At 47.5% G+C, this 19,625-nt stretch overlaps 1 protein-coding gene across 2 annotated transcripts in view; it reads left to right on the forward strand.

Moving 5' to 3' along the window:
* The window catches only part of R3HDM4 (R3H domain containing 4), a 52,372-nt gene extending 33,215 nt beyond the window's left edge, over positions 1–19,157 (forward strand). Inside the window, exons 6-9 of one of the 2 annotated variants that reach the window (XM_030217583.1) lie at positions 9,632–9,717; positions 11,049–11,104; positions 11,292–11,346; positions 17,018–17,121. In XM_030217583.1, coding sequence (XP_030073443.1) covers positions 9,632–9,717; positions 11,049–11,104; positions 11,292–11,346; positions 17,018–17,030 — 210 coding nt within the window. In that variant the 3' untranslated portion in view covers positions 17,031–17,121. Of the gene's footprint in view, positions 1–9,631; positions 9,718–11,048; positions 11,105–11,291; positions 11,347–17,017 lie in introns of both variants that reach the window. The other variant, XM_030217582.1, reaches the window with a different exon arrangement.
* Positions 19,158–19,625: the final 468 nt, after the last annotated feature.

The following is a 19,625-nucleotide window of genomic DNA, read 5'->3' on the forward strand; positions in this document are numbered from 1 at the left end:
CCGAGCAAGTCCATCCAATTTGTGCCATGTGATTTCTTTCACGTTAGATAGATAAACTTATAGAGATTTCTGTACTCAATTCAGGTAGAAAAGCTCTTCCAAAGGAAAAAAGGGAGATGCAACAATTCTTGTGTATAAGAATTTATTATTAAACTAGTAAATAAGGCCCGTTTCAGAGAGAAATGAAACGGGCGCTAGCAAGGTTTTTCTGGGATTGCATTTGGTTGAGAGAGAGTGTGTGAGAGAGACGGAGTGAATGTGCAAGTGTGTGTGTGTGTGTGTGTGTGTGTGTGTGTGTGTGTGACATAGACTGTGTGATAATGAGAGTGTGCGTGTGAGAAAGAATGATAGTGTGTGGCAGGGCCCCTCCTCTGTCTCCCGGCCTCCTTCCCCCTCCCCCTGTCTTCCCTCCCCCTTTCCCTTCCCCTTTTTCTTCCCCTCCCCCCTCGCAGCTTCAGGGTCGTGGCGCCCCCCCACCTCCACCTGTCCCACTCCCACGTTCAGGCTGTCTCCCTCCCACTCCGACGTTCAGGCTAAGGAAGGGAGGATTAAGGGATTGAAAAGAAAAGCTTCAAGTCTGGGCTCTGTGGCAACATGTTACATCTGTAAGGTTAAACAAAAAAACAAATAAAAATAAACTTTTTCATGTCCCTGGGAAAAAACATGTCCTTCAAAAGTTTTGCAAAGTGTACCTGTTTCCCGAGAGAGAGCACAGCTTTGTTGTAGTAGAAGAGTTTGTTTGTTTTTGTTTTGTGTAATACGCAGGCACAGGTCAGGCCTCGAGGGCATTGTTTGTCTTTCACACAGCAGCGTTTCTGTCATGTCCCTTCCTTCTGTTTTGAAGCTTCAGCTATGGGCCGGATCGGATGTTGGCATTAGGAATTGGTGTGGTGACGGCGCCTGCTCGATGTGTCTTACCAGCTGGAGGGAGTGAACGGTTGACGAAGAGAGTGAGAGCCGGGGTAGGCTTCCACCGCTGCTTGTTTCCGGAGAGAGGCAGTATCGCTCTGCTTGTTCCCTAGTTTGAAAGGTTTTGTGGGCGCAGAGCGAAGGAAGGAGAGACCGGTCCCGGGAGGGTGGTACGGCTATGAGTGGCTCCAGGAATAACCGCGTGAGGTGGGCGCGAGGGTGGCACGGGGCCCGGACTGGAAGCGGGGCAATTAGGACGGTTGCGAGGGGCATGTTGGCACCATGCGCAGCTTTGAGAGGCCCGAGGAGGTGGTGGTGGTGTGGGATAACGACACGGCTGCTAAGTTCTGGTGTTCTGGGGCCTACGGCGACGTCATCCAAGGCTTCACCCGGTCGCGGTTTTGTGTGGGGCGTCCGGCAATATTGTGGGACTCTCGTACTCACTCGCGTTGTGTCCGGTGGACTTGCGTTCTCGGGAGGACATGTGTATCGTGATGTTTTGTCGTGTAGCAAAGGGTGCGCAATGCGATTGGTTAAGTCTCATTGCTCTGCCCTCGACATCACGTTTGACGCGAGGGCGGGGCAAACAGTAATGGGGAAAAATTCCGATCTACACCACCATGCAAGAGGAAGTTGCAGCTTCATTTAGAACGTTGGGGCTGCGAATTATGTCCGGAAGGGGCGTAGCTGAGGGCGGGTCTATGAGTGACAGTGAGTGGTGCTGACAGTCTAGCCTACCAACAGTGTAGGGCTTCAGTGTGTCCCTGCCACAGAGTGAGCTTCAGAATGTTCGAGGTGAGAATTATTTATATAGATACACCAAAAGACTTGACACAGCAGTCGTATTACATAGGCACCTGCCTCAAGTATCTGAAAATGCGGTGTTTTGCTGAAGTAGATTATTACCCAGTAACTCTTCCTGTTTTCCCGTGTGTGATGAACAATATATAGTGAAACCTCGGTTTTTGTTGACTTCGGATTTCGTCGTTTTCGGTTTTCGTCGAATTTGTTAGCGAAACATTTGTCTCGGTTTTCGTTGGTTGCTTCGGATTTCGTCGGCGTGCCCAAACGCCAAGAACATAGTAACATAGTAACATAGTAGATGACGGCAGAAAAAGACCTGCATGGTCCATCCAGTCTGCCCAACAAGATAAACTCTTATGTGTATACCTTACCTTGATTTGTACCTGTCTTTTTCAGGGCACAGACTGTATAAGTCTGCCCAGCACTATCACCTCCTCCCAACCACCAGCCCCGCCTCCCACCACCGGCTCTGGCACAGACCGTATGTCTGCCCAGCACTATTCCCCGCCTCCCCACCACTGGCTCTGGCACAGACCGTATAAGTCTGCTCAGCACTATCCCCGCCTCCCCACCACCAACCCCTCTTCCCCCCACCGGCTCCACCACCCAATTTCGGCTAAGCTCCTGAGGATCCATTCCTTCTGCACAGGATTCCTTTATGTATATCCCACGCATGTTTGAATTCCGTTAGTCTTCAGAAAGGTAAATGCCATGTTAAATGTTCATTTATTCTATACATTTGTCTTTTTTTTATTCATGGTAAAGAAAATTTTCTTATTGCCTTGGTTTTCGTCGGTTTTGGTTTTCGCCGATTATTTTCGGACAGATTATCGACAAAAACCGAGGTTTCACTGTACAATATTGTATACTGCAATTTCAGACTCCTGAGTCAGGCGCCTACGCACCAAAATACGGCTGCTGTGTCGAGTCTTTTGGTGTATTTAATAAATTCTTATACACAAGAATTATTGCGTCTTCTACACTACTCTTTGGTTTGTGTGCGCCACAATCGTAGGGATCGAGAGTTCCTCCAATTTTTGTGGCTTTTTCCTCCTATACTCGATACCAGCTTCTCACCCTCCATGTCTTTTTATCAGAACTTTCAACCCCTTTCCCAGTACTGCTCTCCATATCGGTGCCACATGTGCAGAAAATGTTAGAGCATCGATTTCCATTGCTAGGCCATGTCAGGTCTGGTCATCTTCCTCTACGCTTCTTGAAAGACCAAGCTGTTTTCTTGGTTGTCATTTTTTATATCAGCCAGAACCCAAAAAGTAATTTAGGAGGAGCAGGAATCGGAGCGGTACAAGAAATAGAGCAGTCTGCCATGTCATCTGTTTGCTGACAACATCCACCTATGGATGGAAGTTGTTACAAACCAGACTGAATCTTTGATTCTGGTTAATGTTTGAGTGAAGCATTTTGTTGGTTTAAGAATGCAGAATTGAAATTCAATCCTGAAAGATCTTATCTGTGGATAAGTAAGAAAATGGACTTCCATCTCTGTTGAAGGGGTTGCTTTGACTAGGAAAGAGGTTGTATGGAATTTAGTAGTATTATTGGATAGTGATCTACCTAGGGATAGATCGCTAGATGACCAAAACCTTGAGTGGTGAGGGCCTCATTTGGAAGTCTGTGCTGCTGAGGTCTTTTCGTTCCTGAATTGACTTATTCTTGCTGTACACTGCCTTGAGTGAATTCCTTCAGAAAGGGGTAAACAAATCCTAATAAATAAAGTAGATGCTTTCTATTAATAATCTGTGTTTTTAGAGAATTGGGTTGTTGGAGGGTAGGTTTTTAGTTTTTTTTGTTTTTTTTTTTGTATTAACATGCTTCAGTCTTCTGGTTGAACATGTTAAAGTTAAAAAAAAAAAATCCAGCATGCAAATCCTTGTTTCCTTGTCATCAAGCAGATGAAGCCATTACGTATGGGTTATGTCCATCAACCAGCAGGGGAGATAGAGAGCACTCAAACTTTCACAGTGCCCTCTTGGCCAGCTAGCTCCACTGCCTCTTCAGTATTCTCTATTTCCCCTAGCAGGGTGGCTGCAGCTTGTTCGAGCTCCAGAAAAATCTGCCGGGAGGTGGTTCCTGGCTTGCCAGTTGTTAACCGGGGTGTTGGAGGCTATAGCAGCTTCACTTTAAAGGCACATAGGTTAGCCCTTTCCCTGCCTTACCCATACCTCTGTGGATGTGGACATATTGCCTTGCTTTCCCTGTCCTTTCCCACCAACAGTGGATGCAGGCATATAGGTTCGCCCTTTCCCTGCCTTTCCCACTCATCTGAGCCTCCGGAGTCTTCAATACCTCTGCTTTCCTCACAGCTTTAAAAAAAAAAAAAAAGAACAGAGGTTTTTGACCTGATTTTCAGCAGGATCGTAGTTGTACACTAGATCCTTTGAGGTAAGAGTGTTTTCCAACTCCTCCGGGGTGGGCCCGCGATCGGGGAGATTTTGGCGCGAAACCGCCATTTTGGATTTTACCGCCGTTTTTCGGCGATGGCTGCGGACAATGTAAAGCGCTGTTCCACTTGTGGCAAGCGCAAATCAGCAGCAGGGCTCTGTAAATCGTGCTGTATTGGCGTAGGAGCCGGCCCGAGCATGGCGAGCGATGTTTCTTCCCGCTCTGAGCTGGCAGCGGGCGCCATTTTGCTTACACCGCATGTCGCGGCCTCCGTGGACACGGAGAGACCTGAGCCGGGTGGGGCACCTCGAGATGAGGTTATTTCAGGAGTGGCTAGCATAGGACAGGATTTGGGTGCCCAGGGTGAGATTTTCTCCCTGGATTTTGTGCTTTTGCTGCATAAAGCATACATGATGAAAAGAGCCCTTCCTCAAGGGTCGCCTGAGGCTCCTCTGATTGCCCCCCCCCCCGATGGATTCTGGCCTGGGACTGCCCAGTGAGGCTTTTTTCCCGGATGCTTGGCCTAAAGATAAGCGCAGAAGGGTTAATTCCCCTTCAGATTGTGGTGCACCTTTTTCCCCCCCGTGGTCGGGGTGTGAGGATTCGGAGAACTCTGACAGACGTTCTTGGTCTGAGGAACCAGAGTCAGGTGCGGATTTACCACAGGATCTGGATGATCCCTCCGCGGTGAGGATTTTCCACCGTGATGAGCTGCCAGCGCTTATTTCAGATACCCTGCAGGCCCTCTCGATTGAAGATCCTGACAGTGGCATGGCCTCCTCGGGTAATCCCAGGATGGCTAGTACCAAGAAAGCTGCTTGGGCCTTCCCTTTGCATGACTCCATCCTAGAGCTTGTTTCGGCTCAGTGGGCTGACCCCGAGGGACCTTTGAGAGTTTCCAGGGCTATGGGGCAGTTATACCCTCTGCGTGAGGGACATATGACTCGTTTTTAAATGCCTACAGTGGATGCCCTAGTCACTGCAGTGACAAAGAGAACTACCCTCCCTGTTGAAGGAGGTGTTGCCCTGAAGGATGTTCAAGACCGCAGGCTGGAAACAGCATTGAAACGGTCCTTTGAAATTGCAGGTCTCACTGTTCGGGCGTCTGCATGCAGCTGTTATGCTGTGAGAGCCTGCCTAGCTTGGCTGCAACAGGCAGTGGCTCAGCCCGGAGATGGAGCGGAGCCCTTCTTGGATGTGGCTCCGCGGATGGAGGTGGCCTTGTCCTTTCTGGCTGATGCCCTTTATGACCTTGTCAGAGCTTCGGCTAAACAAATGGCAGTAGCAGTGGCGGCTCGCCGTCGTCTGTGGCTACGACACTGGACAGCGGACATGGCCTCTAAGCAAAGGTTGGTGAAGTTGCCTTTTCAAGGATTTCTCCTATTTGGTGAGGAGTTAGAGAAAATTGTGAAAGGCCTGGGTGATCCAAAACCCCAGCGCTTGCCCGAAGATAGGCAGAGGCCTTCCTCTAAGGGCCAGGCGGTCCACTCCTCGTACAGACCTCGCTTCCGTGAAGCTAGAAGGTACCGCCCGGGGCGTTCTGCTGGGTTCACTTCACGTGCCCGTGGTCAGCAGAGGAACTCCTTTCGCTCGGACAAGCGTTCCGCAGCCGGTGGCTCAAGACCAGGAGTTCAGGGGCGACCATCTCAATGATGGTGCGCCGGCCCTCTCCTCGATGCCTGTCATCGGAGGACGGCTTTCCCTCTTTGTCGAGGAGTGGGCCAAGATTTCCTCAGATCAGTGTGTTCTGGACCTGATCAGAGACAGATACAGAATAGAATTCAACGCCCCAGTAAGAGACGTGTTTGTGGACTCCCGATGCGGTTCTGCCATCAAACGGGCGGCGGTGGAGGAGACTTTACAAGGTCTGATTCAGTTAGGGGCAGTGACCTCGGTGCCTCCCGCCGAGCAAGGCTGCGGCCGATTCTCCATCTACTTTGTGGTGCCGCGAAAAGGTGGGTCCTTTCGCCCTATTCTGGACTTAAAAGAAGTGAACAAGTCCCTGAGAGTGCGGCATTTCCACATGGAATCCCTGCGCTCCGTCATTGTGGCGGTTCAGCCAGGAGAGTTTCTCACGTCTCTTGACCTGAAAGAAGCTTACTTGCACATACCGATTTGGCCCCCGCACCAGAGGTTTCTGAGGTTTGCGGTGTTGGGAAAACATTTCCAGTTCAGGGCCTTGCCTTTTGGCCTCGCCACAGCTCCCCGAACCTTTTCGAAGGTAATGGTGGTAGTAGCTGCTTTCTCAGGCGAGAAGGTATCAGGGTTCACCCGTACCTAGACGACTGGCTCATCAGAGCAGACTCTGCAACAGAGAGCTTACAAGCTACAGCCAGAGTGGTCTCAGTACTGCAATCTCTAGGCTGGGTCATCAATATGGCCAAAAGTCACCTGTCCCCTTCACAATCTCTAGAGTTTTTGGGGGCCAGGTTTGACACAGTCTCGGGCTATGTGTTCCTACCCGAGCTAAGGCGGTGCAAGCTTCAGAATCAGGTCCGTCTGCTCCTGAGGATGCCCCGCCCGCGAGCTTGGGACATTGTCCAGCTGCTGGGATCGATGACAGCCACGATGGAAGTGGTACCCTGGGCGAGAGCGCACCTGAGACCTCTACAGTATTCCCTACTCCGGAGATGGTCTCCTATTTCTCAGGATTACCAATGCAGACTTACTTGGCTCCCTGCGGCACGTCTCAGCATGGAGTGGTGGCTCTCGGACAGCATGCTGCGGCGAGGAATGCTGCTGACGCTCCCCGTTTGGTGCCTAGTGGTAACAGATGCCAGCCTGAAGGGCTGGGGCGCACACTGCAAGGGGAAGCATGCCCAGGGTCTATGGACACCCGAGGAGTCAGAGTGGTCCATCAACCGCCTAGAGTTGAAAGCGGTGTTTCAGGCGCTTCTGGCCTTTCAAGTGACCCTGGAAGGATTGGCTGTCAGAGTGATGTCGGACAACACGACAACGGTGGCCTATATAAATTGACAAGGCGGAACAAGGTGCAGAGCACTAGCCGCGCAGACCGAACTGATTTGCCACTGGGCCGAGCTGCATCTTCAGTGTCTGTCGGCAGCTCATATTGCAGGTCAGAGCGATGTGCAGGCCGATTATCTGAGCAGGCATCAGATCGATCCAGCAGAATGGATTCTGGCAGCCGAAGTATTCCTGCAGATCTGTGCCAAATGGGGCAAGTCCGTGATGGATCTAATGGCGACAAGTGCCAATACCAAAGTCCCGTGCTTCTTCAGCAGACGGAGAGATCCTCGCTCGGCGGGGTTGGATGCCTTGGCTCAACCCTGGCCTCCGGGTCTACTTTATGTTTTTCCCCCATGGCCCTTGATAGGGCGCCTGCTCTTGCGGATTCGGCTGCACCCAGGAGAAGTGGTCCTCATCGCCCCGGATTGGCCAAGGAGACCTTGGTATGCAGACCTCCGACAGATGCTCCTGGAGGCTCCTCTGCCGTTACCTCTGGTACCGAACCTGTTGACTCAGGGACTGGTAGCCATGGAGGACGCCAGCCACTTTGGTCTTACGGCATGGCTATTGAGAGGGCGCAATTGAGGGATAAAGGTTATTCCAATAAAGTTATTTCCACTCTCCTGCAAGCCCGCAAGCGGTCCACTTCCGTGGCTTATGCCAGGATTTGGTGCCTGTTTGAGTCTTGGTGTGCTTCCAGAGCCATTGTTCCAATGCGGGCTCCTGTCTCGCCGATTCTGGACTTTTTGCAGGAAGGTGTACAAAAAGGCTTGGCCTATAATTCCCTGCGGGTGCAGGTGGCAGCGTTGGCCTCCCTTCGTGGTAAGGTGGAAGGCGTGTCTTTGGCTGCTCACCCAGATGTGGCACGGTTTCTTAGAGGGGTGCTTCGGCTCCGACCTCAAGTGCAAGCACCCTGTCCAGCTTGGAACCTGGGGCTAGTTTTGAAAACCCTGCAGGCATCTCCTTTTGAGCTGCTTCGGCGAGCATCGGAGAAAGACTTGACACTGAAGGCCGTTTTTCTGGTGGCCATTACCTCGGCGAGACGGGTGTCAGAGCTCCAGGCGCTGTCCTGTAGAGACCCATTTCTGCAATTTTCAGAGTCTGGAGTCACGGTTCAGACCGTGCCTTCCTTTATGCCTAAGGTGGTTTCAGCCTTTCACTTAAACCAGCCTATTTTCTTGCCCTCTTTTTCAGAGGAAGAGTTTCCAGAATCTTTTGGGCAGCTGCACCTTTTGGATGTGCGCAGGACTCTGCTGCAGTATCTGCAAGTTACTAACTCTTTCAGGACTTCTGATCATCTGTTTGTTTTGCTATCCGGTTCTCGCAGAGGGTCTCCAGCGTCTAAAGCCACTATTGCCCGCTGGCTCAAAGAAACTATCTTTTCAGCTTATCTGCTGGCCGGCAGGGTTCCGCCTGTAGCCTTTAAGGCACATTCTACTAGAGCGATTTCTTCCTCTTGGGCTGAAACTGGAGCACTCTCTCTTCAAGAGATATGCAGTGCAGCAACATGGGCTTCTAAGCTCTCCTTTGCCCGACATTACAGGCTGGATGTGGCTGCCAGGAGGGATGCGCGTTTTGGTGCACAAGTGCTAGCGCGTGGTGTGGCTTGTTCCCACCCTATCTAGGGATTGCTTTGTTACATCCCATACGTAATAGCTTCATCTGCTTGATGACAAGGAAGGGAAAATTAGGTTCTTACCTTGGTAATTTTCTTTCCTTTAGTCATAGCAGATGAAGCCATGAGCCCTCCCTGTATGATTGTCTGTATGCTGTGAATCTGTTTTTCAGGTTCTGTTCTAATTTCCTGAAGTTCCTTCCTTGGGAGAAAGTTGGAAAACAATCTTCAGGATTCATGTTCAGTTTAAATTTAGGAGGATGTGTTCATTCCCTCCAGGAGGCGCGTGTGTTCCCCTCCAGTTCTATAAATAGGAGGATGAGTTCATTCCCTCCAGTGTGTTGGGAGGATGTGTGATTCCCTTCAGGAGGCACGTGTGTTCCCCTCCACTTATACAATAAGGAGGATGAGTTTATTCCCTCCAGGAGGATGTGCATTCCCTCCTTTATGAGTTCATGCCCTTGTGATGGGCCATCGTTCGCTGTGAGGAAAGCTCTTGTGATTCCCATTGCGGTTTGCCATACTGCTTTGGAAGCTTCAAATACTGAAGAGGCAGTGGAGCTAGCTGGCCAAGAGGGCACTGTGAAAGTTTGAGTGCTCTCTATCTCCCCTGCTGGTTGATGGACATAACCCATACGTAATGGCTTCATCTGCTATGACTAAAGGAAAGAAAATTACCAAGGTAAGAACCTAATTTTCCCTCTTCTCTTTTTACCAGGCTTTTTTTTTTTTTTTTTAACTCCACACAATTACCTAAACTAGTAAGGCCATTATCCAGAATATCCAGCCTCCGCTTCCTCACTGAAGTTTTTTTTTAAAATTATTCTCACTCCATAGCAACACACCCGGTGCCATTGTAGGAGCTGCTGTATGAGCATTACCCCTTGCTTACTGCTATGACCTGTGTTTAACAGGTAGTATTTATTCTTCTAGGGCACTCTGGAGTGTTTAGAGGAGGAGCTGCTGGCATTCTTCTCTGTGAGCCCACAGTCTGTGTACACTGCTCTGTTGGATAATAGGTAATATTTGTCTCATTTCCAAGCCGTGGAGGGGAAGTCCTGCAGAGTTCTCTCTGCTGGGCTCTGGGATGTGTCAGGGATGGGTATGTTTCAGAAATGATAGGACTGGAGCTTCTTTTGTCACTGTTGAAGGAATAGTAAAGCTCTGGTGGTTGTCCAGAAATAACTGCTCAGAAGTGATGACCCGGCCCACAGACCTTTTCCTCTGAGAGCGAGCACAGAATGTAAAACTGTTGACATACTTCCAATGACTTATCTATCCATTTATCATTATGCCTGCCAAATATGTGGGCCTAAACTTAAACAAATAAGTTATCCATTTAAGTTAGATACACTATTGTAACGGTCCTATTAAATGGATAAATTTGTCTGTATAATATTTTGTTGTGCCCCCGGGCTTTCCCTTTTCCCCTTATATGGATAACTTGTGACTGCACTTTGTTATCTGTTAGCTGGCCCTCTTGTTTTTGTGACATGTAGATTTGGTATTTAACAGAGAAGCCTGGTAATCCAGCTTGACTGGATTCATTAGAGAACCCCTGTGTGATATTTTCATCCTGAACAAGTGTCGTTAGTCAGAGCTGCTGATGCCTCTTTGATCAGCTTGCAGCACTGTGCTGAGGAATGGGTGTGGAAGATTGTATATACACACATTTACAAACCGTGACCTGTAGATAAATTACAATTTCTTCAGTGAGAGATACAGCTCTGTACAGTACTCTAAGGTTAATTGGACATAAACAGGGGGCATACTTTAAGCAGTAAAATACACACTCACTCGGGGTATCATGGCTGTGGCCACATACATGCATAAATGATCTCTTATGCAGTACTAATTGCACAAACGTTTGCACTTTGAAATGCTCTAGAGCTGGTGGAAATGTCTGCACCTGCCATGTAGTCTAATGTTTTATAAAGATAAATAGATGCTTACTTGTCTATTAATCTACGGTCTACGCCCTGATCGTGACTGAATAGATATGGATGGGCTTGAGTGTAAATTTTAGGGGGCTTCAACGTTAGCTTCAGAACTTTTAGTACAAGAAGAGTGCTGGGCAGACTTCTAAGGTCTGTGCCCTGAGAATAGCAAGGACAAATCAAACTCGGTTGTACAAAGTATCGCATACCATGTAAAATGAGTTTATCTTGTTGGGCAGACTGGATGGACTGTACAGGTCTTTTTCTGCCATCATTTACTATGTATGTTACTATGTATAAATAGGCTTCACTCCACTTATAAACTCCCCCATTATTCAGACACTTCACTGGTAAGGGGAGGGCCCTAGGGCTGATAATACTCTTAAGCATGCCTGTCTCTCTGTCCCTTCTAGTTATGAGAGATTGCTGCTACATGCGCTCTGCCAGTACATGGATCTCGCCTCAGCAAGTAAGTGCTTTCTTGCTGCATTTTAGTATAGAATTTTGATTCTGTCTTGATACCTGTGAATGTTTGATTTCATTATGTATGCTGAATCTGTGACCCAACTTGATCAATTTTATTGTTAGGTGGACTAACAGTAAACATTTGTTGTTAATAAATAAATACAAAGGCATTATATCCTCTTTTTGGATAGAACACAATCAAGATGATGTACAGATAAAAGCAAATGACAAAGTGAGATTGCAAAGGTAAGGCTAGTAGGAGGTCATCAATAACAATGGTGCGAGGCTGACCAAGGTCAGTAGAATGGATCAGTGGAAATCAGCATTAGGATGGAGACAGCTGAATGTGCCTTCTCACTTTATAATGGAATAAGTGCTGTTCATCAGTTGAGGGGTGGGGAATGTATCCCAGTACAGTGTGACATGGCGGCGGTTACCATCTTGGTTTTGGATCACAGTGTAATAGAATAAGTGCTCTTCATCAGCAGCTAGTGCGTTTGTGTGTGTGTGGGGGGGGATATGATATATCCCAGTACAGTATGACATGACTGGTTATCATCTTGGTCTTCCTTATTGTCTTTAACAGATCAGTCCAGCACCTGTGGGTTGTGCCTTTTAACCAGCAGATGGAGACAGAGAATAAGGTGTTTTGAGCTCTGCCCTATAAGGGCACCGTACAGCTTCAGCATCTTAATATTTCTCTGTCTGCAGCAGATAGTGACAGGCAAATCCTGCAGGTCAGGTCTGGTCAGGTCATCTCCAGGGCCAATTGGAGAACTGGGTCCCAGTTGAGCAGGGGGGCATTCTGCCAGTGGGGTTTGGACTTGCTGAAGAGTCTGAGTACCCCCCACCCCACCTTTCTTTTTCTGTGTTCCAGTTAGACTCTTTAAAAAATAAATACATACAAAAAATAAAGGAGAGATGCAATGGCAGCTACACATGGTGAGCTTGGCTCTGTTTGGAGCACAGACAGTTGAACAGCCCTGCCATTGCTTCATTCTGAAGAGAGCTAGCAGTTACAGGGGGAAGGACTTGGCTGTGCACACCAAAGCTTGTGGAAGCTCAAGGGCAGGAAGATGTGCAGATTGAAGCTGTGGTTAGTAGTACTGGGAATGGTGCTTTGGTGGGCCTGTTTCAGTAGCGTGTGTCTGCACTTTCTGAGACAACAGCGGTGAATCAGTTGGGCACCCAATGGATGCCTTGGCAGAGTGGATGAAGCTTTGCTTCCAATGCAGTGCTTTGCAGTGCTTTGGGATTACTGTGTAATGGAATAAGTGGGGGTGGTATATCCCAATACAGCAATGGTAGACCTGGGCTATTACAATAGACATCAATCCAGAGAAAAGAACCAGTTCACTCCCACAGGTAAACCAGCACAAAACAAAGGGTAGGAATGGACATAAAAACCACAGATGCAACAGGATGAAAAACCAGAGCTTTTATTCCAAATGGTGATGAACAAGCACATTCAATGATCTTGGACCCATCACAGGCTGTGTTTTGGCAGGTAGGCCTCCTCAGGAGTCCTTTGTGGTACAATAACAACACTGATGCTGCCTGGTCCTGAGGGCAACCGGCTCTGGAAAAAGTCTATTGCAAAAGCACAATCTAATATAAACCGCAAAAAGCTCTGAAAGCTCTGAATTCAGTTCAGGTGTAAGAAGTGTGTCATTAAAATCATCCATAGTATCTGAAGATTGGAGGGTGGCCATTATAATGCCAATTTTTAAAAAGAGTTTTAGGGGTGATCTGGGAAGTTACCTGATGTCAGTGCCAGGTAAAATAGTTGAAACTATTATAAAGAATAAAATTATGGAACACATAGACAAACATGGTTTAATGGGGGACAGAATCAGCATGGGTTCAGCCAAGGGAAGTCTTGCCTCGCCAATTTGCTTCATTTCTTTGAAGGCGTAAATAAACATGTGGATAAAGGTGAGACGGTTGATGTAGTGTATCTGGATTTTCAGAAAGCTTTTGACAAAGTTCCTCATGAGACTCCTAAGAAAATTAGAGTCATGGGATAGGAGGCAATGTTCGGGTGTGGAATAGTGCTTATTGGACAGAAAACTGAAGGTAGGGTTAAATAGTCATTTCTCTCAATGGAGGAGGGTGAATTGTGGAGTGCCACAGGGATCTGTACTGGGACTGATGCTATTTAACATATTTATAAATAATCTGGAAATCAGAATGACGAGTGTGGTGATCAAATTTGCAGATGACACAAAATTATTCAAGATTGTTAAAACACATGCGCGCTGTGAAAAATTGCAAGACAACCTTAGGAAATTGGAAGACTGGGCATCCAAATGGCAGATGAAATTTAATGTGGACAAATGCAAAGTGATGCACATTGAATAGTCCTATTCATAGTTACTGATGCTAGGGTCCACTTTGGGAGTCAGCACTCGAGAAAAAGATCTAGGTGTTGTCGTAGATAATACGCTGAAATCTGCTCAGTGTGCAGCAGCGGCCAAAAAAGCAAAAAGGATGCTAGGAATTATTAGGAAAAGGATGGTAAATAAGATCAAACGTACTATAATGTCTCTCTATCGCTCCGTGGTGTGACCTCACCTTGAGTATTGCGTTCAGTTCTGGTCACTGTATTTCTAAAAAGATATAGTGGAATTAGAAAAGGTTTAGAGAAGAGCGACCAAAATGATAAAGGGGATGGAACTCCTCTCATACAAGGAGAGGCTGAAGAGGTTAGGTCTCTTCAGCTTGGAAAAGAGACTGATGAGGGGAGATGTGGTTGAGGTCTATAAAATCCTGAGTGTGTAGAACAAGTAGAAGTGAATCAATTGTTTGTTTGTTTTTTTTACTTGTTCCAAAAGTACAAAGATTAGGGGGACACTCATGGAAGTTACATGGAAATACTTTTAAAACAAATAGGAGCAAATTATGTTTTCACTCAACGAATAGTTAAGCTCCGGAACTCTGTGCCGGAGGATGTAGTAGCAGCGGTTAGCATATCTGGCTTAAAAAAGGTTTGGGCAAGTTCCTGGAGGAAAAGTCCATAGTCTGCTATTGAGACAGACATGGGAGAAGCCACTCCTTGCCCTGGAATTGGTAACATGGAATATTGCTACTATTTGGGTTTCTGCCAGGTACTTGTGACCTGGTTTGGCCACTGTTGGAAACAGGATACTTGGTTGGACCTTTGGACTAACCCAGTATGGCTATTCCTATGTTTTGCTTTGTTTTTGTTTTTAAGAAAAAAAAAAAGGCTCCAGGACTTTTGCTTGTACTTTTCATCACCATTTGAAATAAAGGCTCTCGTTTTTCATTTTGTTGCATCTGTGGTTTTTGTGACCATTCCTGCCCTTTGTTTTGTGCTATTGCAATAGAATGCATTTACACTTACCCAGGTAATGTTTTCAAAAGTCTTAAGGTAGCATAAAATTTAGCAACGAGAGTAATATTTTGAGTTCCACATTGGAGGGTTCACTGGCCTCGCATTTAAAGCTAAGATTACATCTTTTTACCTTCCTGGGCTTTTTGGGGAAAAGTCAGGATGATTTCTCGGGGTAGGGCAGTATTGTTTTGGAGAGAAGGTTTTATTCCAAGGGAGGGAACAGGATTGTTTTTGTTAAGTATCTTCTGTTTGTTGTGTACCATGTGCAGGGGAGGCTATATATAAATCAGTGAATTGGGTTTAATGGAGATAATGAGGGTATTCTCGGCTCATTTCGAAGTGCTTCTGTAACATTAGTGGTCCTGAAGATGTGGAGGTCTTGTGCTGTTCTAGATCTTTTCTGTGAAATGCTGTTTCACTGGGTGTGCGTAGGCTGTGCTAATGCGGGCGGGATGGGAGTGGGGTAACAGGAGACTGGCACCAATTAACTGCTAACATGGCAGGAGCGCCTCTGTGCATTTTTACTGCCATATAAAGAACTTGCCAATGATGGTGGCTGAAGGCTGTTTTGTTTATTACTAATTTTTCACAAAAAAAATAGTGGATAGTTGCAAAGAGATGTTTTGTCTAGAATGCAGCTGGAATTGATCACTGAAATTCTCTGAAACACTAAGGAGTTGATATTTGACGGGGTATAAATGGGCAGAAGAAGCTCGGGGAGCTTCTTCAGCAGTACTTAACCACTTAGGCCCGGATGCACAAAACTTTAACGACCCTTTAACGAGGAAATTTTAAACCGTAGCATGCATTAAAGGCCATTTTCCGACAAGGCTAGCAGCTAACGAAAACGGAATGCAAATGAGAAACTACCATTGAAATGTGGTCAATTGGGAATGCACTAACCATATCGACGACTGCAACGAACCATTTACCGTCAGAAATTTAACGTCAGCTCAGACCTGTCGTTAAGGCCTGAGCTGTCATCTCCCCGCTGCCCCCTGCACCATAAAAATCATGTGTAGTAGTAGTAGTTTAAAAAGAAAAGTGAGCTCCCCGCTTTCCGCTGCATAAAAAAATGTCTCCACAAACATTAACAAAGGATCGGGAGGGGGCAAAGGCGCTCATCAGGAGCGTCCTATGTTGACGGCCTTGCCCCCCCCCCCCCCCGCCCTTCCTGTCTCTCTCTTCTGCTACTGTCGGCAATGCTCCGCCATCCTCTGCCTCTGGCCCCGCCCCCCTGAGTTCGTCGTCGCCGCTCCCCCCTCCACCAGACCCCCTCCCCTCTGCCATAATGGCCGGTGCAGCGCCTCTCACCTGTGTGTGAAGGCTCTGCACGGGTTGGATCAGCTGTTCTCGATTGCTTCTGTCTCCGACGACGTGTCTCTCCTTCTTCCTGTGCCCGCCCTCCTCTGACGTCGGAGGAGACAGAAGCGATCGAGAACAGCTGATCTAACCCTTGCAGAGCCTTCACACACGGGTGAGAGGCGCTGCACCAGCCATTATGGCAGAGGGGGGTCCGGTGGAGGGGGGGGAGCGATGGCAACGAACTCAGGAGGCGGAGGATGGCGGGAGGCGGAGCATTGCCGACAGTAGCAGAAGAGAGAGACAGGAATGGCGGTGGGGGGGGGGGGGGGGGCGGCGATGCAGAAGTTTAGATTTTCAACATTTTGTATTTCATGAACGGAGAAGCGGGGAGCAGCGGCGATCTCGGGCGGGGGGGGGGGGGGGGGGGGGCAAGGCCTTTGCCCCCTCCCGATCCTTTGTTAATGTTTGTGGAGACATTTTTTTATGCAGGGGAAAGCGGGGAGCCACGTGTTTGTATTGTTTTCTTTTTTGGGGGGGGGTTTTGACGTTTCTGGCATGCACAGAGCAGCCAGCATAACGCTCGGCTGCTCTGTGCATGCTTTAGGAGCCGATTACCGACGGGGATTGATGCATGGTTCTTTACAATACCGCACCGAACTTGTGCGACTTGTTTTTTTGGAGCATTGTTCGTTTTTTAAAATTCGGTAATGGCTTTTACGATTTTGCTTTTTTTTTACGTTTGGTTGATGCATCTGGGCCTTAGTGCTGCTAAATATCCCTTCAGACCATCTCAGCACTGCGAGTTAATGTCAGGATGGTCTATGGGCAGAGCCAGGGAGGAGCTGGCAATTACGTCTCAGCACTGCGAGTTAATGTCAGGATGGTTTATGGGCAGAGCCAGGGAAGAGCTGGCAATTACGCAGGCATTGACCAGATTCAGTGTAGGCAAATAGGACCCACACAATAGACAGTCCTGCCTTTGCTCACTTAGCTGTGTGGGTAGCTGTACTGAATATCGGCCTTCACCCACATAACTTGTGGGTCAGTGACTAACCCAGATATTCACTGTTGGTGCCTGGACATAGATCAGGTTAGATTCAGCCCACAGCAGTGAATGGCTTTAAAACCACTGAATGTTAGTCCATAAGGTAAGGTGCTGTTGGGAGGGCATGAGGCACAATATTCCCAGGTTTTAAGACTGATCAGCCTCTGAGTGTTACCTCTGTGTGCTATGCTATGTTTTTTTGTATCTTTAAGGTTTGGACTGTGAAGGGAAACGCCAGATGAGGGTGAGCAACAAATACGGGACTTTCTTCCCGCCAGAGCTTCTGCTGTCGGTGTACTTAGGACAGATGAGCTGATACCCTGCTGGATACACCTGTGCTGCGAGAGAAAACACCATCTACTCTGGGTTTATGTGTGCATTGTGTGCCTGCATGCCAGAGGTTTACTGTGTGCTTGTGATATGAAAATGTACATTTTCATTAGCTTTTGTGTCCCTTGAGGGAACATGGACATGCTGTTTAGAAGATATGGAATCATCTCACTTGCACCCATGAAACCCTGAGATTCTCCTCCTCATTTCCCTCAGCCTGTAGTTGTATGATATGAGGTTTTAGCAAGTTCCTTTCACTGTTTATTTATGTGTGCGTTGATATGATTATGAGACCAGGTCTTGTCTCATGAATGAGTCCACAGGTGATGCAGGCGAGACCTGCAGAGCTGACCTCCGTCTCTTCCCTTTGTACTGGTGTATGCAGCCAAATGACAGAACTGCCTCCATCTGACCACATCTAGAGCTCTGTCTCGCAGATCTGAAGTTTGTACTAATGCACGGCCTTCCCTCTGATTTATATTCCTTTTCCATTTTTCTGTAGTTAAACTGTCTGTTAATACCTCAAACGTGGCCCAACAGCACATCCCCTGGGAATCCCAGCCCCTCTTAACTAGAGGGTGATTGAAATAATTTTTTCCAATTTTGGCTGAAACCAAACCTGCAACTGAATTTCATCGCTAACCCCTTCACCTTCCCCCCCCCCCCCCCCCCCCGGCTTATCTTACAAGCATTGGTTGTTCAGCGGTGCATTTGAGACCGGCTTCATTGTCAAAATGGTTGTTGCGACTTCAAATAGCAGTCTTGTGAGACTGACCCCAGAGGTCACGGCAGCTATTTTGAGATATGGAGCTGGCAGGGGCAGGAGCAAATAGGGATCACTCCTGCCCCAACAGCACCGTTGGATCACCAGGCCTTCTAAGATAGGCCTCTGGTGGGAGTGGGGGGGGGGGGGGGGGGCTGCTTTTATTCAAAGGGCAGGGCCTCAGAGGGGAGCTCACTCCTGTCAAGGGGAGGGGGGCGGGGGACTTCTCCAGTTTCAGTTTCAGCTAAAAATACACTTGCATTTTAAACCGAAACAAGACTGAATTTGCATTTTGGGTTCAAATCCGAAATTCGGTCTGTCTTTACTCTTCACCCGTGTTGGTACTCTAGATTATTAGAAGTTCTCACCTGCTTTGGAATGATATTGTGAAGTCAATCACTCATTCATCAGACACCTGCCGGTATTGTAACTCCTACCAGATCAGGAAACAGAGTTGCATTTTTATGTCATGACGCTTGGAATCTCAATGCATCTCATTGTTTTGAATTGGGGAAGGAGTGGAGAGGTGCCTTGCTGCCTGATTGTAGCTTCCAGAATCTTCCTTCTGCCTAACGATTTTTACGTTTCTTTCATTTTTGAAGCTGGTTGTTTGGTGAAACCCCACTTATGAAGAGTTCTCTGCCACACAGCTGCCCCTCTGTACAGTATAAATGTAATTATGTGTAAATGACGAGCACAGGGGATAGTGGTGCTAGCACTTAATTTCCTCTTGGAGGAGGAAGAAACATCATGTTAATAATATATTATTTAAACGTGCAAAGGGAAATGGGTTGCTTGATTAAGTTGAAAGCTGCTGATTTATGGATTGACTTTTGCTGGATAAAGGTGATTTCCCTAATGAAGTGCTTGATGCCTGTTGGGTACTGAGCTGCCAAACTTGATAATAAGGACGAGCTCAGTAGAGAGTATGTGAACGTGGCTGTACAGTGTCCTGATTCACGTTTTACACCGGGGAAGGAGGGGATCCTCTAGAAAGAGCTGCAGGAGAACAACTTTTTCCTCCATGGAGGACAGTCAGCTCACCAATCACTCTTTGCAAGCAGATGTCCTGGGACCTGCTGGTGATGTGTGGACTGGGAGTTACCTGAAAGAATGAAGAGGTTAATTCAAGTGCATTAATGGCACTCTAAAAAATAGGTCTTCTGTTGTGCAATACGTAAAAATGAGCTTTTAATTTTGAAATCAAACTTGTATTTTGAGTCTTTTCTATGTATATTAAATCTAAATATACAACCCTGTGGAAATGTGCATGCCGATTACTTTCCTTACGTATCCTTTCCTGTGTCCTGTGTACAGCCTAGAAATATACATCATGAATCAGGACTGTCACCTGATGTTTCCTCACCTTAGTGCTGCCTCCCTGAATGGTATCTGCCTCCTTAGGCTCCTTGTAATTAGTACCTGTCATGAGATGCTGATGCACTGGAGCTAACCTGATGCCGATTCCTTGTGATAGGTGCAGAGTGATACAAGTACCAATCATCCTTGTTCAGTGTGTGAAGAGCCTCTTGGAAAGAGCAGGCTTGGGCTGCAGTGGAAAGTGCCTTCCCTTACCCCTCCCCCTCTCCTTCTTTAAAGGTGGACCCTAAGGCTCTGAGGTGCCTTGAAGCCCAGGAAGGAGCAAAGCCATAGATTTCTTTGTTGATTATGTTGTGTGTTAGGAATTTGGAGGGCACTGAGTGGTTGCTGTCCTGCAGGGCAGCAGC

The sequence above is a fragment of the Microcaecilia unicolor genome, chromosome 11, assembly GCF_901765095.1.
Source record: "Microcaecilia unicolor chromosome 11, aMicUni1.1, whole genome shotgun sequence".
In the NCBI taxonomy this organism is placed as follows: domain Eukaryota; kingdom Metazoa; phylum Chordata; class Amphibia; order Gymnophiona; family Siphonopidae; genus Microcaecilia; species Microcaecilia unicolor.